The sequence below is a fragment of the Chelonoidis abingdonii genome, chromosome 4 (assembly GCF_003597395.2).
Source record: "Chelonoidis abingdonii isolate Lonesome George chromosome 4, CheloAbing_2.0, whole genome shotgun sequence".
NCBI classification, from domain to species: Eukaryota; Metazoa; Chordata; order Testudines; family Testudinidae; genus Chelonoidis; species Chelonoidis abingdonii.
This window is the reverse complement of record NC_133772.1, coordinates 34,630,327-34,648,828: the sequence shown is the minus strand read 5'-3', so window position 1 is coordinate 34,648,828 and position 18,502 is coordinate 34,630,327. Positions and strand designations below refer to the sequence as shown.

At 45.4% G+C, this 18,502-nt stretch overlaps 1 protein-coding gene across 1 annotated transcript; it reads right to left on the bottom strand.

Annotated features, from left to right (window-relative positions):
* On the bottom strand, window positions 1-17,359 carry LOC116822739 (NACHT, LRR and PYD domains-containing protein 3-like). The gene is made up of 10 exons (XM_075065036.1): window positions 17,077-17,359; window positions 14,581-14,646; window positions 12,208-13,936; window positions 11,597-11,686; window positions 6,767-6,937; window positions 5,594-5,764; window positions 4,605-4,775; window positions 3,922-4,092; window positions 1,697-1,867; window positions 1-133 (listed from the first exon to the last, which is right to left on the bottom strand). The coding sequence occupies exons 1-10, from the start codon at window positions 17,357-17,359 to the stop codon at window positions 1-3; spliced, it is 3,156 nt and encodes a 1,051-aa protein (XP_074921137.1).
* Window positions 17,360-18,502: the final 1,143 nt, after the last annotated feature.

The window sequence follows — 18,502 nt, the reverse complement described above, 5'->3', positions numbered from 1 at the left end:
TCAGAGATGATCTTCAGGATTGTAGTCTTCATCGCCACTATACCCGTCATCACCATTGCAGTCTTCATCACCATTATAGCCCTCTTCATCACCCTTGCCATCTCCATCTCTCTTAATAGCTTCTCCATTCAAGCTAGTGAGGAAGAAGCACAAGTATATTGTGAATATGTCACCAGTACCCGAGATCTCAGCCCCTGCTCCCACGGCCATGCACACAACTGTGGTCACATACATGTGGTCTGTGGTGCTACCGGAAATGCACTTTTGGGCAGAAAGTGATTTAAGTCTCTGCGCTCCCCCAGGAGCAAGGTCTGCCATGCGTGTGATGGAACCAGGTATCTCGCCCCATCTATCTTCTCCTTCAACCACTCCACCCTTCCAGCCAGTGTCTGTCAAGCAGAAAAGACAAGCTGGGATACTCTTTAGAGCCCATCAGTGTAATTCCTTAGTCTGCTACAAGAGTTCTTATTAACTAATACCAGCTACACTCTGATCATGAGTGCACTGTCTCCTCGGCATCCTCAGACCCTGCCTGCTGGGGCAATGGTAGACTGAGATTGAGGCCTTGGCTACACTGGTGCTTTATAGCACTGCAACTTTCTCACTCAGAGGAGTGAAAAAACACCCCCTTGAGTGCAGCAAGTTACAGCGCTGCAAAGCGCCAGTGTAAACACTGCCCCAGCGCTGGCACCATGACCACACTCGCACTTCAAAGCGCTGCTGCGGGAGCGCTCCCGCAGTAGCGCTGTATGGCTGAAAGTATAACCATACCCTAAGAAAACTGAACCCCTTGAATGGAAACAGGGAGCATGATCACAAGACTACTGGCCTAGCTCATTCTCAGAAACCCGCATTGGGGACATAGGATAATTCAAAGCACATAAAGTAGAAGGTCCTACTCTAGTGGGTGTTAGCACCAGGATTGATCTGGAGAAAAAGGGCCAGATTCCCTGGCCTGATTCATTCCCTCTCTGCTACTCTAATGGTGCAAAGGGGACAGAAACTGAAGCTGGACCCATAGGTGCTGACTTCTACTGGTGCCAGTGGGTGCTCGACTCCGCTCTGCCCCCGGCCCCACCCTGACTCCATCCCTTCCCTACCCCCTCCAATCTCCATTCCAACCCCTTCCCCAAAATCCCTACCCCAACTCCGCCCCCTCCTTGCCCCTATTCTGACTCCTTCCCTAAATCCCCGCCCCAGCCCCACCTCTTCCCCACCTCCTCCCCGAGCATGCCACGTTCCTACTCCTCCCTCCTCCCTCCTGGCACTTGCTACAGTTGTTTGGCAGCAGCAAGCACTGGGAGGTAGATGGAGCAGCAGTGATGTGGCATGCTCAAGGAAGGAGGCAGCAGAGGAGGAGGTGGGGTGTGGCGAGGAGGGGAGCTTGGCTGCCGGTGGGTGCAGAGCACCCACTATTTTTTTCCCATGGATGCTGCAGCCCTGGAACACCCACGGAGTTGGTGCGTATGGCTGGGCCCATCTTCCCTGCTGGAGATTTCCCAAGCATGTGGGAGTCTATAATAGAGCCAATGCAGCTGGATCCTAGACCATGTTCCCCAGGGACCCCAGCATAGGGGGTGTATTGGAGGCAGGAAGAGTTGGGAAGGAAGGTGAAACCAAAACCAGAAACAACTCTTAGTCATTTGGCATCAATTCTTTCTTTCTGATTATGTCAGGGCAGTCAGTGGTCACTTACATTAGCATCTGCAGCTTACAGCTTGTGCTGTTCAGTCCATCATGCAGTCGTTTCATTCCCGAATCTCCCAGCGCATCATGATTGATATTCAGCTCTGTCAGTGACTGGTTTGTAGTTATGACAACAGAGAGATCTTCACAACAAGCAGGTGTCAGACCACACCCAGTCAGCCTGCAAGAGACAGGGACATGCCAACACAGGCATACCATACATGGTGTCCTCCCCCTCCCCCCGCCTCTGAAGCCAAATTCATCCCTGATAGATTTTAAAGCTAGAAAGAACCATTATGATCATCCAGAGGCAGACTTGCAAGGGTACAAATGGTCGCTAGGTGCTGGACTCCCACTGGTTTTCAATGAGGCTTAGGCCTGTAATTACCATTTGTGCCTTTGAAAATTTCCCTTCTAGTCTGACCTCCTGAATAAGGCCAGCCAGAGAATTTCACTTGCATCTAGGTTGTGATCCCTGTATTTAGGCCGTTAACATGTGGATGAGCCAGAACATATCATTTAGGATGACATGTTATCTTGATTTAAAGGCTCCAAGAGTTGGAGAATCCAGCACATCCCTTAGCAGTCTGTTCCAATGATTAATTACCCCCATAGTTAAAAAGTTGTGTTCCTCAGGAGATTATTTTATGCCGTAATTCAGTGAGAAACATCAATGATTTTCCAAAAACAATGAGGGGACTCTTCGTTGTTTCTGCTGATACAGGCTAACATGGCGACCCCTCTGAAACCTGTCATCATGCAAGGCAGTGATTTTTCAGAGTGTTGTGCACATACTTCCTGCCGTGTGGATTTTGCTCTATGAGCACTTGCTGACTGTTTTACTTGTTTATTTCTGTGTTATCTGAAGAGGAAAAGTGTTGGCAAAATTCATCCCTGGCCTTATTCCACTGAAGTAAACTGGAGTTAAATCAGGGATTCATTTTCCCCCATGATTCTGACTATATTAGGAAAAGCTGGTGCCATCTGAGAGCAGGTATGAAAACCTGACACTCGTCTTTCTACCCTGCTGGGGTTCGGCAGGATGCTCCCCAATTTAAGGTTGGCAATTTTGTATGAACATTGCTAATGCAGTGTAGTTCATTTGAAGTTCTTGACTATTGCGCACCAATCTATATCTTGGCAAGCAGGCCTGACCCAACAGGCTCACACTGAAAGGGTCACGCCTTAATTACTGCGTAAGAAAGAGATGGAAGCAAAAGCACAGGACAGAGACAGAGTCAGCAGAAAACACCCAGCAGCCAATGGAGAGATGGAGATGCAAGGAACGAGAGCAGGGATTGTTACGATTTCACAATGCCAGTGTGACTCTAGTAGGCACATAGTGGCATCCAGTTTTACACTTCAGCTGAAGTTTCATTACACTGACACAGTGCCACCTGGTGGCTTTGGGGCTATCACTCCTTTTTCTTGCTGGAGAGTTGTCCATAAAACCTGCCATCCAAGCAGGTAATACTTAATGATTTAGCTGGCAGGCTCCTCACAGGTACCAAGTTTTTGAATGGATCTGTATGGGTTTAGAGGCTGAACTATGTTGACCAGATGTCCCGATTTTATAGGGACCGTCCCAATATTTGGGGTTTTATCTTATATTGGCACCTATTACCCTCCACCCCCATCCTGATTTTTTACACTTGCTATCTGGCCACCCTCGGCTGTACATCACTCTCATCCCAGGGCAGAGGCAGTTCTGCTATAGGGGCACCTGTGGCACTTCCCTGCTCAGAAGGCGAGACAATAAAATCAGGTGTTGACTCATCCCTATTCTCTGCACCTTACCCAAATGTTCATTTAACTGACTGGACCCTGCCTAAAATTCTGATCAAAGGCTGGCACTGTCAACAGGGAGGAGCTGGAAGTGAGGTCGCAGAGCTGTACCTATTCTGTGGTCAAATAGAGCACTTCACTCTTCACAGCGGCCAGTTTGGCACGTTTGATGACCACTAAATGCACAAAGACTGTCTACTGGCCTTCAGTGGGAAAAGCTGTGCCGAGCTGATCCTGGCATGGATGGGGAATGGATGGGACTATCTGGGCACTCATACTGCTAAACGTAGAAAGATCCCACTGTTGCCAGAGATCAAGGAATAGCTGCAATTGCTGGAGATGTTTAATTTAAGCAGCCACAATGTGTTGATGGAGGAAAACGTGCCCAGATTAGCCAGAAACAGCAGAGCCAAGACCAGCCAATCACAAAGGAAGCCGCTGGTGACTTACCTTAGTTTCTGTAGTTTGCAGTCTGGCTGTCTCAGCCCATCACACAGCAGCTTCATTCCTGCATCTCCCAGTTTATTATAGCACACGTCCAGCTCTCTCAGGGACTGGCTTTTACTGAGAACGGCAGAGAAAGCCCCACAACAAACTCCTGTGAAATAACAGTTCGACAGCCTGCAGGGGACAAACAGACAGAGAGGACAGTGATCAGGCCTCGGGAGTCTCCTAACTTATCCTGAGGATTCCCATTTTCTGGCACCCTCTGCTGGCCTCCTAAGCAGCTGCTTCAGTCCTCTGCTCTGAGCAGCATCTCTATGGGTAGAGTCCTGGAGGAGTCCAACCAGAGAGGCATTTCTGACCGTGGCAGCCCTGTCCAGCCTACAGCCACAAAGGTCTGCATAAAGGAAAGCCCTTTGGTATCAGTGGGGTCGACCCTGCAACGCTTTCACATGGGAATCTGTGCTGAAGGATCCAGCCCTTACTTCTGCAGGCTTTGCCTCTTTATTTGAGATGCTGTAGCTAAATCCTTCCCCACAAAATATTCTCTCTTCTGGTACTTCATGTTGCTCATGCTCTCGATCTCATTGGCCCTGAACCTGCATCGCCCACATGGGGAAACTTACACCATGCCTCTGAAATGAGCAAACACTAATCAGATGCTTTTAAGGAAGCCATGGAGCACTCACACGAGCTTCTGTATTTTACAGTTCTCTCGTTTCAGTCCGGCACACAGATGTTTCACTCCAGAATCCCTCAGCTCATTATTTCTCAGGTCCAGCTCCGTCAGGGTCTGGTTGGTAGTGAGAACAGAGGCAAGGTCATCACAACAAGCAGCTGTGAGAAGGCAACACTCCAGCCTGCGGGAGAGAGAGATGGACAGAGAGAAAAGTAGCAACCTGTTTCTGCACCGCTCACTGCACTCGGGGTCGGTTTCAGAGGCGATATGTAAGCTGGTGAAAATTACATTCCCTAGGTCAGATCCAGAGTCTGTTAAAGTGAAAGCGACTCTTTCCGTTGGTTTCAGTGGGCACTGGGGCAGGTCGTCTGGACTCAGTTTTGCTCCCATTTACCCAAGTGTCGCTCCCCTTCATTTCAATGGGTGGTGTACCCCATAGCTGACAGCATAGGCTCTGACTCCATGGGCGCTCCAGCACTGGAGCACCCACGAAAAAAAAAATAGTAGGCACTGAGCACCCACCAGCCGTAGCTGATAGGTTGTGGTGCCGATCAGCTGTTTGGAGGCTGGCGAAGGCTTTTGGGGGAGGGCAGAGAGCAGTGAGCCGCGGAGGCCTTGGTGAGAGGTTGGACAGGGGTGGGAAGAGGCAGAGTGAAGGCGAGGCCTCAGGGAGGGGATGGGAAAAGGCAGATTGAGGGTGGGGTCTTGTGGAAGGGGTGGAGTGGGGGAAGGGCCTCAGAGCAGAGAGGGGATGGAGCATCCCTGGAGAAAAATAAAAGTCAGTGCCTATGGCTGAGAGGATGGGTGATGTTAGAGAGGGTTTAAAGGATTAATAGTATAATATTTGGCACTAGATTTCCAAATACTGCCGGAATAGCAGGAGTCCTACATGTGAATATGAGGCTGTTTGCCCACGCCTAGCATACACAGACCTTTGGTGAAAAGAGATATAGAAATACAGTATGAAGAAAATACTCATCTACTCCAGTGGTTACTCACTTTATTTTCTGTAGTTTACAGTTTGGATGCTTCAGTGCTTTGTACAGCAGCTTCACTCCTAAATCTCCCCATTTACTATAGCTCAGGTCCAGCTCTGTCAGGCTCTGGTTTTTAGTGAGCACAGAGGCGAGATCGCCCAAGGAAGTAGCAGTGAGACTGCGACCCCTCAGCCTGCAGGAGACAAAGGTATACGGAACACACAATGCCTCCTCATATGAACACAGCCACTTGTGTCCCTGTCACAGCTAGGCTCCTAGGAGGCCAAGCTAGGCAGCTCGACACCTGCAGCAAAGTGTGAGTTGAAATCCAACAGGCCTGAGGGGCATCCTGGCTATTCCAACATTAAGGAAACCAGAATAGCTCTGGGAGTGCTGGGCTGGCCACTGCTACATTCTCTGAAAGGTGCCATGTGAGCAGCCTCTTGAATTAGCCTTGGTCCTATAATTGGTGCAGAAGATGAATATGGCTACGGCCCCAGGCCCATCACACCATGCCCATTAGAGGACTCCCTGGCTCTTTTCCTTCTCTCCCATTGTTTTCTGGGAATGTCAGGACTGGGGCTGTGTGCCCCTTTGGCAAGGACGTATCAATGGAAAGATCCTTGGTTGGTGCCCTTTTCCCCACTTCCACTTTGTACCCCTTGCCAGCAGCCACAATCTGGCCCATAACATGCCAGCAATTTATTAATCATTGTAATAGATCATGACCAAGTCAGAGTCCCACAGGGGCTTTATCTCCCTACATCAGGGCTTAGTAAAGTTAATCTTTCACTTTCAAAAGGAAACCAAAGGGTTTGGGACTGACTGGCAAGAGTAAATTTACTGCCTCCTTCCAGCGCAGAGATCACAGATTTGCGTTTAAACGTTCCTGAGAACTTTTCCTCTGGCCTGAGAGTGCAGCATGGCCATTTTCAGCCCACAAGGGGGTTTTCATAAAACTCACTGGGGAATGGAAAACTGGGCTTCTGCTGGAAGGCGGCGTGCAACCTTCACCATAGTGTAACTAGTAGTAGCTCCATAATCCTGGGGCTGAAACCTTCTGAACTGGGTCTCAGAGCTGCGTAAAGGGCTATCACTGACTATGAACTGAAGTGAAGAGTTCCTCCTGGATGTAGGTTTCAGTTATAATGCCATGAATATAACACAGTTATAAAGAAAATCCATGGTTACTTACCCCAGTTTCTGAACACCGCAGTTTTGATGTTTCAGTCCCTTACAGAGCAATTTAATCCCTGTTTCCCCCAGTTTGTTACCGCTCAGGTCCAGCTCTTTCAAGGACTGGTTTGTCTTGAGAGCAGAGGCGAGATCCTCACAACAAGCCGAGGTGAGACGGCAGCAGCCTAAGCTGCAAGAGACAGGTGTGGTTACTACTTGTTTTTACCCAGTTGGCCACCTCCACTTTATTCATATCAGTGTATTCCTGTAAAGAGATTTAGAGCTTGCTCCAAAGCCTAAAGACTCCTATCATCTTCCCTTGCTTTGGGTCAGGACCTTTGCCAGCTGTATTGTTCTTAAATCAAAGTGATCGCTAGCCATCCTATGGCATGTGCCAAACACTCTGCTGATGTGACGATGACATGGCAGAAGTGTTCCTAGGCAATTTACAGGCTGGTGTAAGGGCATGTTCAAGGTTACCAGTGCTGAACAAGAGCACAGTCTCAAGCCCTGCTCTTGGAAGCACCTAAGTGCTTAATTTTAAATACATGAGTAGTCTCATTAAAGTCACCTTTAAAACAATAATAGGAAAACTGAAGAACTTCATGTGACATGGAAGGAATTTCTCTCTTTTACAAAAGGAAAAGACAGTGTGCAAATGGAAGGCTCATGGGAAGGTGGAATGATTTAGCAGGCCAGGATTTTATGTTTGTAACATGTTTCCTTGCTTCTCTGTGATAATTTGGGGTGTTTTGCAAGCACAGTTTTGTATCATTGATTTAAAATAATTGAAGACATTTTGAAAACAAACAAACACTATGCCAATGTAATAGGGACACTGAGATTGTAGCAGAAGTCAGGACAGTCAGAGTTACGGTTAACTCGTCCCCTGGGGCATGCCTTCTGCTCTCCCCCTTGGCATGCATTTACTATAACAGGATCTTTCATTACAGGGAAGATGCTTCATAATATTTCGTGTTTAATCAGCAATCCCAAGAGCTGAACTGTAAGTGGCTTGTATTTGAGCAAAGACTCAGGGTATGTCTACACTACGGGATTATTCCAATTTTACATAAACTGGTTTTGTAAAACAGATTGTATAAAGTCGAGTGCACACGGCCACACTAAGCACATTAATTAGGTGGTGTGCGTCCATGGTCCGAGGCTAGTGTCGATTTCTGGAGCATTGCACTGTGGGTCGCTATCCCGTAGCTATCCCATAGTTCCCGCAGTCTCCACCGCTCCATTGGAATTCTGGATGAGACCCAATGCATGATCGGTGCAAAATGTGTTGCGTGAATTTCGGGTAAAAGTCCGTGTCGTCACTCATTCCCCGGCCCCCCCTCCCCCTACCTCTCCGGAAAGCAACGCAGACATCATTATCACTCCCTTTTCCCTGGATTGCCTGGCAGACCCCATACGGCATGCCACCATGGAGCCCGTCAGCTTTTTCGTACGTATGGGCTGACTTCGGAGTTTGCTACAGAGGCGGTATCTGCAGCACTACAACCAGCATTCTTTGCCTTTGCAAGATAGCAGAGATTGTTATCAGTTTCGTGTCGTCTGCCAGTGCCATTGTAATTGCAATGAATGACGGATTATCAAAGTGTTTGTACCGTCTGTGCTGTCATGGTGCCCCTGGCTGAGGTTGGCTGGGGCGCAAAAGACAAAAATGGGAATACTCCCTGAACAATCTCGTCTTTTAATCGTAATCTACAAATAGAGTCATCCTGCCTAGAATATGGTGGCAAGTGTACTAGAGAACAGTGATCAGAAATCCAGAGAGCAACAGCGCTCTAAATGTCAATCCCACAGAAATGAGAACTACCTGCCATTCTGGTGTGCCCCTCAACAATCCCCACCTCCATTGCTTCCCTCTTCCAACCCCCGTGAGCTACCGTTGCAGTGTCCATTTTGTGTGATAAGTAATAAAGAATGCAGGATAAGAAACCTGACTTGTTAGTGAATAAGAGGGAGGCAGCCTCAGCTGCTACGATGTCCGAATAAGAATTCTTTCATTACACGATGAAGGGAGGAGATTGATGAGTCAGCCCAATTGCCTATGATCAAAGAGTTACAACCGTTCTGTAACCATCCGAACTGGAAATGACCGGGAGTCATTCCTATTTTTACCCAGGCACCCCCGGCTGACCTCACCTGAGGCCACCCAGGAGCACTCATGGGATGATGCTGACGATGGATATCAGTCATATCGTACCGTCTGCCACCGGGGAGGGGAGGGGAGAGGATACTGCTGTTCACTGCTGCAGCATCGCATCTACCAGCAGCATGCAGTAGACATAGGGTGACATTGAAAAAAGTCAAGAAATGATTTTTTCCCCCTTTTCTTTCACGGGGGAGGAGGTGGGTAAATTAATGAGCCATACCCTGAACTACCCCGGACAATGTGTTTGAACCTACAGGCATTGGGAGCTCAGCCAAGAATGTAAATACTTTTCAGAGACTGCTGTGGACTGTGGGATAGTTGGAGTCCTCAGTACCCCCTCCCTCCCTCCATGAGCATCTATTTGATTCTTTGGCTTTCCGTTACGCTTGTCACACAGCAATGTGCTGTGGACTCTGTATCATAGCCTGGAGATTTTTCTCAAATGCTTTGGCATTTCGTCTTCTGTAATGGAGCACTGATAGAACAGATTTGTCTCCCCATATAGTGGTCACATCCAGTATCTCCCTTATGGTCCATGCTAGAGCTCTTTTTGGATTTGGGACTGCATTGCCACCCGTGCTGATCAGAGCTCCACGCCGGGCAAACAGGAAATGAAGTTCAAAAGTTCGCGGGGCTTTTCCTGTTTACTTGGCTAGTGCATCCGAGTTCGGATTGCTGTCCAGAGCAGTCACAATCATGCACTGTGAGATACCACCTGGAGGCCAATACTGTCGATTTGTGGCCACGCTAACCCTAATCCAATATGGTAATAGCGATTTAAGCGCTACTCCTCTCATTGGGAAGGAGTACAGAAACTGGTTTAAAGAGCCCTTTATATCGATATAAAGAGCCTCGTTGTGTGGACGGATGCAGTGTTAAATTGGTTTAACGCTGCTAAAATTGGTTTAAACGCGTAATGTAGACCAGGCCTCAGTTGTGAAAAGCTAAGCAGAATCTGGGTAAGTAAACAGGACAAAGGGAAGACTGTTTAGGGTAGATGTTTCAAAAGAGTTTATGTGCCATTAGAGAGACAAGTTAGATGAGGTAATTTCTTTTATTGGACCAACTTCTGTAGGTGAGAGATCCAAACTTTCAAGCTACACAGAGCTCTTCTTCAGGGCTGGGAGATGTACCAAGAGTGTCACAGCTAAATATAAGATCAAACAGATAGTTTAGCATAAGTAGCTAGCATATATTTTAATCTAGGGTGACCAGACAGCAAGTGTGGAAAAAAATCGGGACACGAGGTGGGGGTAATAGGAGCCTATATAAGAAAAAGACCCAAAAATGGGAACTGTCCCTATAAAATCGGGCCATCTGGTCACCCTAATTTTAATTTGAGGGACCATTCAAGGGGAAGTGGCCCCTGCAGTCACAGACAAACAGGGGAGTTAGTGGATTGCAGATTGCAATAAGCCATAACTCCAGTGTCTTTATTAAGAACATAATTTTTAGAGTCTAGCAAAGTTATGAATTCAAACTCCCAGGCTCATCTTTTGAAAGCCTTGGGCAGGTTTCCTTTGAGGGTGAGGACTAACAGGGGTCAGATGTGGAGCTATCACTTTGTGAAAAGAGTTCACCCACAGGTGAAAGAGTGTTTTTGTCTTTGATCATTTTCCTGTGGGAGTTCATTCGATCTGTAGTGATTATCTTGGGGCCATTGACATTCACTGAAATCCCTTAGGTACCGTACATTTGAAAATTCTTCCTCATGTCAAATGTTTGAGGAGTTTAAAAACCAATCACCTTTGGGACTTCTTGGTTTGTTAGCAGCATTCTTGGTTAAAATTCTCCTCTGAGATTCTTGCCTACGCTTACACTGACTTCAGTGGGAGTTGCTTCCACATTGACCCCTGAATTTTTTCCCTCTGGGAACAGAGCTTCCCATTCAGGAATAATGCAGCTGTGGAGCCCCATACTAAGTGGGCATTTTCAGGAGCACATCCAGTGTGTCATAGACCTGGACATCTGTAAAAAACATTATTCCTGTCAACCATCTCTTTTTCCATAGACCATAAATAAACTGCTCTTATTTTGTATGGGTGAGGGGACGCGAAAGAAGAAATCAGGTCTGTTACATAGGACAGGGGTCGGCAACCTTTCAGAAGTGGTGTGTCAGGTCTTCATTTATTCACTGTTATTTAACGTTTCGCGTGCCGGTAATACATTTTAATGTTTTTAGAAGGTCTCTTTCTATAAGTCTATAATATAGAACTAAGCTATTGTTGTATGTAAAGTTTTTAAAATGTTTAAGAAGTTTCATCTAAAATTAAATTAAAATGCAGAGCCCCCCGGACCAGTGGCCAGGACCCAGGTAGTGTGAGTGCCACTGAAAATCAGCTCACGTACCGCCTTCGGCACACATGCCATAGCTTGCCTACCCCGATATAGGATATACTTAGTAACAGAAATACATTTCATAATAATGTTCTTATCTAGATACAGTGCACAAAGTGGCAATAATAAATAATAATGATACATAAATATGTCTGGCTTGAGTAACCTCCAAATTCCTGGGTTTTTATCAGTAACACATCTTGAGGCTGGCTGGCTTCATGTGAATTAGCAGTCATTCTGCTGCTCAGAGACTAAACACCAGTGAGACATAGCTGCACATTTCTGCTAAGCCCTGGCCTGAGAGAAAAGCAGCAATGATAGACTCGTAGAAGAGCAAACACTTACGATATTTTCTTTAGTTTACACTCTAGATCCTTCAGTGCTTGACACAAAAGATGAGGTGGGGAATATTTTGGCTCCTTCTCCGCCAACTCCCTGGAAAGAGAGAACAGAAACATTCCATTTTGGGTGCTGAAAAAAAATTCACTCTCATTTCAAGAGGTTGGCTCAGTAGTTTTTATTCTGGAGCAGACAATTCAATTATTTTTTTGAAAAATAATCCTTTTAGAGATTATCGGATGCTACTTTAGTAAATGCGGGATTTCTGGCATCCGAAATGTGTATCTTGAAAAGTGTAAGTGAATCGGGCTTATTTGACAGCCCAGGGAATTGAAGGAGTCTGTTTTTGGCCAGGACAAAGATCCTGAATGAAAGTCCATTAATATTTATGAAAAGACTCTCATGTTGACTTGAATAGGCATTGGGTCAAGACTGTGGTAATGTAAGCAGCCCCCTATCATCAGTACAATGTACTGAGTAAGGATCTCTGGATTTAGGCCTATGAAAATATGGCATTATGCTGGAATGGTTGACAAATCCATCTGCACTCTGACAACAGCAGGTGCTATTATAACTACACACACTGGATATTCACATCAATAAACTGACACACTCACCAAGGAACTAACTTTCGTAGCACTGACTCTTGTCTTTCCTCCTGCTCTTCCAGTCCAAATGTACAATCATTCAGAGAGAGTGACTGCTCATTACGACAATTCTTTATGCAGAATGAAAGAACCATGTGGTCAATTTTTGTAAAGTTAATATTGCTCAGTCCAATTTCTTGGAAATGATCCATTGCACTTTTGACAAACTCTTCTTCCTGAATTTCATACAAACAGTGAAGCAACTCAAGCTGGAATCGTTTTTCCTGGAGGGATCTGAAGGTCAGACCACAGCTTCTTTTTGCTACAGATCCAAACCACTTCAATAAATCCTGTTTAATTTCAGGTGAAATTTTACAGCCAAAGATTTTTTCTGTGTGATTCATTCTCTCTTTGTTTAAGAGACCAAACAGGAAACGTACTGTCAAGGTTAAAGAATTATCTCTAGATTTTCCATAATTTTTCAAAATTTCATTCACATCTTTCTTCAGAGTCACTGAATCACACCCTTTTTCTTCATCTTCCACCAAAAGATAGAACAAAGCTGCAAAGAACTCTTGGAAACTTAAGTGAATGAAGCTGTAGATGCTTTCAAAGCCGATATCTTTTTGGAAAATATTCTTAGTGAGAAAGAGGGACTGAATGTCAGATCCATCCAAACCATGCTTCCTTGCATCTTCTTCTTCAAAGAGTATTTTATTGTTCAAGATCCCATCTGCAGCGAGGGAGCATAGCTTCTTCAAGTCAGTGTGCACGGATTCCTTTGAAGTGGAATGGTTATCTAATAAACTGGACAGAAAGAGCATGTATACTGAGGTGGTTGTTTTTGAGCTTTTGGCTAGATCTTCTCCGCTCTCCATCTGTTGTTTCATCACCGTGCACAGGATCCAGCACACGATGGGAGCAAAACACATGGTGAAGAGCATTTCATTCTCTTTTACAAAATCTAGAGCTTGTTTTGCTTGGATGGCATTTGCAAAGAATTTGCAGAAATACTCCTTCCTGTCCTCTTCAGAGAATCCCAGGATTGTTGCAATATGGGGAAACTTCAGACACTGCCGGAGTTTATCCAGAGCAGTTGGTCTGGTAGTGATTATTAAGTAGGATTTTGGAAGAATTGTTTTCCTTAATAAACTGCTCAGTATGATTTCCACTGGCTTTGTCTGACAGGGATCAGTGCACAGGCTACTTTCTTGCTGATCAAAGGAAAATTTAAGTACATCAAAACCATCAATTATGAACAAAAGCTTCTCTGGATTCACCAAAATATCTTTGATGGGTGCGTTTCTGTCAGGACAATTGTTTAAAATCAGATCCGCGACACTTCGACGCTCAGAAATACAGTTCATTTCCCTGCTATTGATGTAGAAGATGTAATCAAACTTGCCGGGATAGAGTTTTCCAAATGCCCAGTCTACCATGAGCTTCTTGGCTAACATTGTTTTTCCAATCCCAGCAGCTCCCTGCAGCACAAAGGTTCTCAGTGGTGTTTGCCTGTTTCCACTTGCATCGAATAAAGTCTCCAGTTTAGTAGAACTAGCTCGCTTTGCCATGATTTCTGCATGCTCTTTCCCTTTGGCTCTTATTTCGTGCTTTCTCTCCTTCTGGTCACGATGTTCCTTTACAATCAACAGCTTTGTGTATCTTGTGTTTAGTTCCACACACTCTCCAATTTGATTGTTCCTCTCTTCTATTAGTTGGTATTTTTCTCGTATATGTTCCTTATACTTTGGTCTGTAATCTACTTCAGTGATATGGAGCATCAAAATCCGTGAATGCAGAAATTCAGGGGAAAAATACAGATTTGTCATTAAGGAGTTTCATGGTAGAGCTATTTCAATGCATATGAATCCCAGATTCAAGTTAATAAGGAGAATAACAGATCATATTGCTGGGGAGTGGAGGGGGGGAATTTCAGATGATGGAAAATAGATATTTTGAAATTAAATTTTAAAAATTGAATTCAGCTGAACATTGACTACACTAGTGAAATGTTTCCAGAGATGGAGATTGTTCAATATGGAGAGATGCAGGGAGTAGAAGGGAAAATATATACATGCTGTTTAATAGCTGATGTTTAAAAGCAGAATGACTCCCTTTATTTCAATGGGTTTTGGATCACCCCCCAACTCAGTTACTCATGAATTTGAGAATTTGGAAGACACACTGGGCCAAATTCTGGTCTCTGTAACACCGGAATAAGTCGGAATAATGACCTAATTACAGGTACTCGAGATTTACACTGGTGTACCTGAGGTCAGATTCTGTCCCCAAATGACTTTTATTTTGTCTATGGATACACTGAACACTTGATAGATGCACTGTAATGTCTGCAACGTGGCTACCAACTGGGTACATTTTCAGCATGTATGTCCCATATGTTACCTTGTGTCATTTTCCAACTCAGAGTTGCAACAGACAGAGATCGAGTAGACTGAGGCTGAATCAAAACTGAAAGAGAAATAACATGGGGTTAGTATGAGTCTCAGAGAAATGAGATGGGCATGAGCCACATATCAATGGATCTCCGCTCCTTTTGGAGGAATGATACTTACAGAGCCAAGATTCAATCCTCTTTTTCTCATTAAATATCAAGGGTGCTCACAGGAATAGAAGTACATTCTAAAGAAACTTCATTACACTTTGGCCAGTTGCAGTGAGCGCCAGGAAGTGATGAATCCTGTGATGGGGCATCTGCTCTGCACTGGCCCTGATAGGGTTAAAACCCAGCATACAGGGCTGCAAAGAAACAGCCAATTAGGGCAGTGGCTTCAGCCAATTAGGGTGGCAGCTGGACCAGCCAATCAGGGCCCAGCTGTTCCATATAAAAGGAAGCTGAAAGCTAGAACAAGGAGTCTGCTGCAGGAAGACCAAAGGAGGGGACTGGCTTCCTAGAGGGACGCAGAGAGTAGCACCGTGAAGAGGGCTGCTAGAGCTTGCAGGCCCGAGGCCCTGGGAAGAGGGTGAAGGAGCCAGAGGCAGGAGCTGAAGGTGCTGGGGCTGCAGGGAAGCGGCCCAGGGAATTGAGACAGACTGGTATAGAAAGAAAGGAGGGGCAGTGGGAAGCTGTCATTTAGAGGGTCCCTGGGCTGGGACCCAGACTAGTGGGCGGGCCTGGGACCCCCTCCCCACTCGCTGCTGAAGAAGTGGCCAGGCTATGGACTGTCAAGCTGCTGTGAGGAGCAGCTAGACTGTTGCATACGGAGTCCCTCTGGAAGTGGGGAACCCGGATTGTGAGACGACCAGAGGTCTGTGCCACAAAGCAGAGGCAGTGAGACTGGAACTGCAGTGGGTCTACAGGCTGAGATGAGGATGAGAGCGTCACCACCACTGGTGGGCACACCTGCTGACCAGCACTATTTCTTGAAATGGCCACCAGTAGGCACCAGTGTGGTGAGACACCCCATGACAAATCCTTAAAATATGAGTCCAAAGCAACAGAATAATATTTCAGGTGGAGTGGAGGGGGAAAGTGCATCGTTTTCAAACTAGTGTAACTCACAAAAATGGCAGAACAAATTTTATACAAATTGTCCTTGTATTCTCAATGGGTTGAGATAATCTTGGAAACCTTGTTTGAGAAGGTTACGAAGTGTGTGTGCGGGTGAGGCAGGGGGCCTAGAAAAGGAAGGATAAGAATGGAAGGGGGAAAACATTGGTGACTGTAGCGCTATCACAGCAGCTTTGGTCTATATAGTGAGCTCCAGCAACTCTGAGTCACAGAGCCGCCCGCAGGCAGTGGTGTCAGGCTGCCAGAAAGCCGAGCAGTACCTGGGGCTGTTGTAATATATGCCAAGGGCCTGGGTCCTAGAGAAGCCCCAAATCCAGGTGGTGCACTAGTGGCTTAAAGCTACCCTTGTTCTACACTCCCGAGCTGTGTGTTCCATGCTGTGTTTCCTGAGAGCACAGAATCTATCCTGTGGACTTCAGTGGGAGCAGGATCAAACTCTGTGTCATGTACAGATCTGTTTAGCTCAGGGGTTCTCAAACTGGGGGTCGAGACCCCTCAGAGGGTCACGAGGTTATAACATGGGGGGAGGTCGCAAGCTGTCAGCCTCCACCCCAAACCCTGCTTTGCCTCCAGAATTTTTAATGGTGTTAAATATATAAAAAAGTGTTTTTAATTTTTTAGGGGGTCACACTCAGAGGCTTGCTATGTGAAAGGGGTCACCAGTACAAAAGTTTGAGAACTACTGGTTTAGCTCCTGTGTGATGGGCTGTGTTTTCTCCCACATAAAAATAAAATGTGAGACGTGACCATGCAACCTGGAAGCGCAATAGGAGCAGAATCAGGCTTTTACAATAGCATTATGCTTCTAACAAGTCTCTCTCTTCCTCAGTTACCTGTATGGTGTCAGTCTATATTTGACATAAATACTGATGTGGAAATGTATTATGTACTAACTACAGCTGATTCATGGCCTAATAAATGCAGTGCTCATCTAGAGAACAGGCAGTACGAGCTACTAATAGAAAAGAGGCACAATAGTTTCACAGTCATTCTAGAAAAATATTATGGACCAAATTTTCAAAGAGCAGCATCCCTTTTACTGGTGAAAATTGACGTATATGTGCAAATCTGGGTACTCCCAGTGGGTACAGAGCAGGTTGTTAGAGGTGCCAATGCTCTGATTTAGACCTGAAATTATCGGGCTGCACTTTTTGCAGGTGCAAAAAAGGAGGCTGGAGTTGTGCAGGTTCACCCCATATGTGTCTCTGCCTCAGCTGGTGACTCCCACCGGTTTCCTCAGGGTTCTGGACTCTGTTAGGTGGTGTTAGCTTGCTGCTGCTGCTATTACTGCTGTTCATTCTGCTGGAGCTACCGTGGGGAATATTAATGAAGGACTCACAGGGGTAGCAACCACATTAGATTTTTTGTACCTGTCTCTTTTTCCTCTTGGAGTTTCACGGCAGAGTTTTTCAGACCGATCTTGGTGAAGATTTCGATCGCTACGTTCACTGCACTGTCTTCGCCATAGAACTCTATCAGGAGACTGGCCACGTCCATTTCGTCGGCATTCTCCAGCTTGCCCCGGGGGATTTTACGTTTCGTCCCCTCATAGCGAAAATCAGATAATTTGTGTTTAAATTTTTTAAAATCTTTCTTTTCGAGATCCTCCAGTTCCTGCACAATGATGTCAGTGGGGGTCTTGTCTTCACTCATCGTGTGCTATTAGAAATGGTCTGAAACTGAATCAAGAACATTAGAAGATTAAAGCTAAACTCCATCAGACTATTAAAACCAAGAGACATCATAAAGTTGCAGTCATTGCACAAAACAAACATCTTCTCATGGACCCAAAGGAATTGGCTCAGCAGACTTTATCGTCTGCATTGTGTTACTAGAGATTTCTTGTAACACTTATTTTCCTAGTTTACTCTTTACAGTGTAAGTATTGTCATAGCAGATCAGATCAATGATCCATATAGTCTGGGATCCTACCCCCAGCACCGGCAGCCCCTGAGACTTCAGAGAAACATGTAAAACTCTTGTAATGGACAATTATTCTCCATAGGACTTCTTCCTATCCTCCATCAATTAGGGCATGACTATAGTCATAAAGCAGGAAAGTTTAGCCCCCTACTGGATGGAATCAGAACTGCTCAAATGAGTGTCAGATTAACTGAAGCTGGTTGGAAAATGTGAAAGTGTTTTCCCCCAAAAATGAGAGAGAGGAGGCAATGTCTTTTATTGGACCATCTTCTGTTGGTGGCAGGGACAAGCTTTCAGGCTCCACAGAGGTCTTTGTCTGGAGACAGTTACCAGAAGGTCTGAGCTAAATAAAAGATGGGACAAATTGTTAAGCATAAGGGTTTCACACGTGTAGCAGGAGACACTTAAAAGGAAGTGGGCAATCAAAGTTAGCAGACAATAGGGTATGTGACCCTATTGTGTTTAGTGACAGCAGAGTGATGAATTTAGGTTCCCAGGCTCATCTTTTGAAGGTCTTGTGCAGAGAGTTCGCAAAAATTGTTGACCTTGTTCTGAGTTAGAAGGGCTTAAAGTTTTTTCAAACCTTTAGGGGTTTTTTCAAACCTTTTTTTAATAAACATTTTTATGACTTTTTTTAAAGCTTTACTGAAAACAGTTTTTTTGGTAAATGAAAAGTTTCTATAACCATAGTGGTAAAGTTATTAATAAAATACAATTAAAATTGGATTAAAATATCATGAAATTTGGGGCAACAGACAAAATTTCTTGACAAACAATTGCTCTCAAGTACAGCTATTTCTAGAGTAAACAAGAAAAGGGACTATTCTTGACATCATTCTAAGTAAAGACTTGGTACAAGAAGTAGCAACGTTT

Excerpts from the sequence above, each read along its gene's own strand:
- LOC116822739 (XM_075065036.1), bottom strand. The coding sequence starts at position 17,359 with ATGAGTGAAGACAAGACCCCCACTGACATCATTGTGCAGGAACTGGAG. Across the intron at positions 14,647-17,076 it reads CCAAGAGGAAAAAGAGACAG|TTTTGATTCAGCCTCAGTCT; the intron begins GTACAAAAAATC and ends TTTCTCTTTCAG. Across the intron at positions 13,937-14,580 it reads GAGTTGGAAAATGACACAAG|ATTACAGACCAAAGTATAAG; the intron begins GTAACATATGGG and ends TCACTGAAGTAG.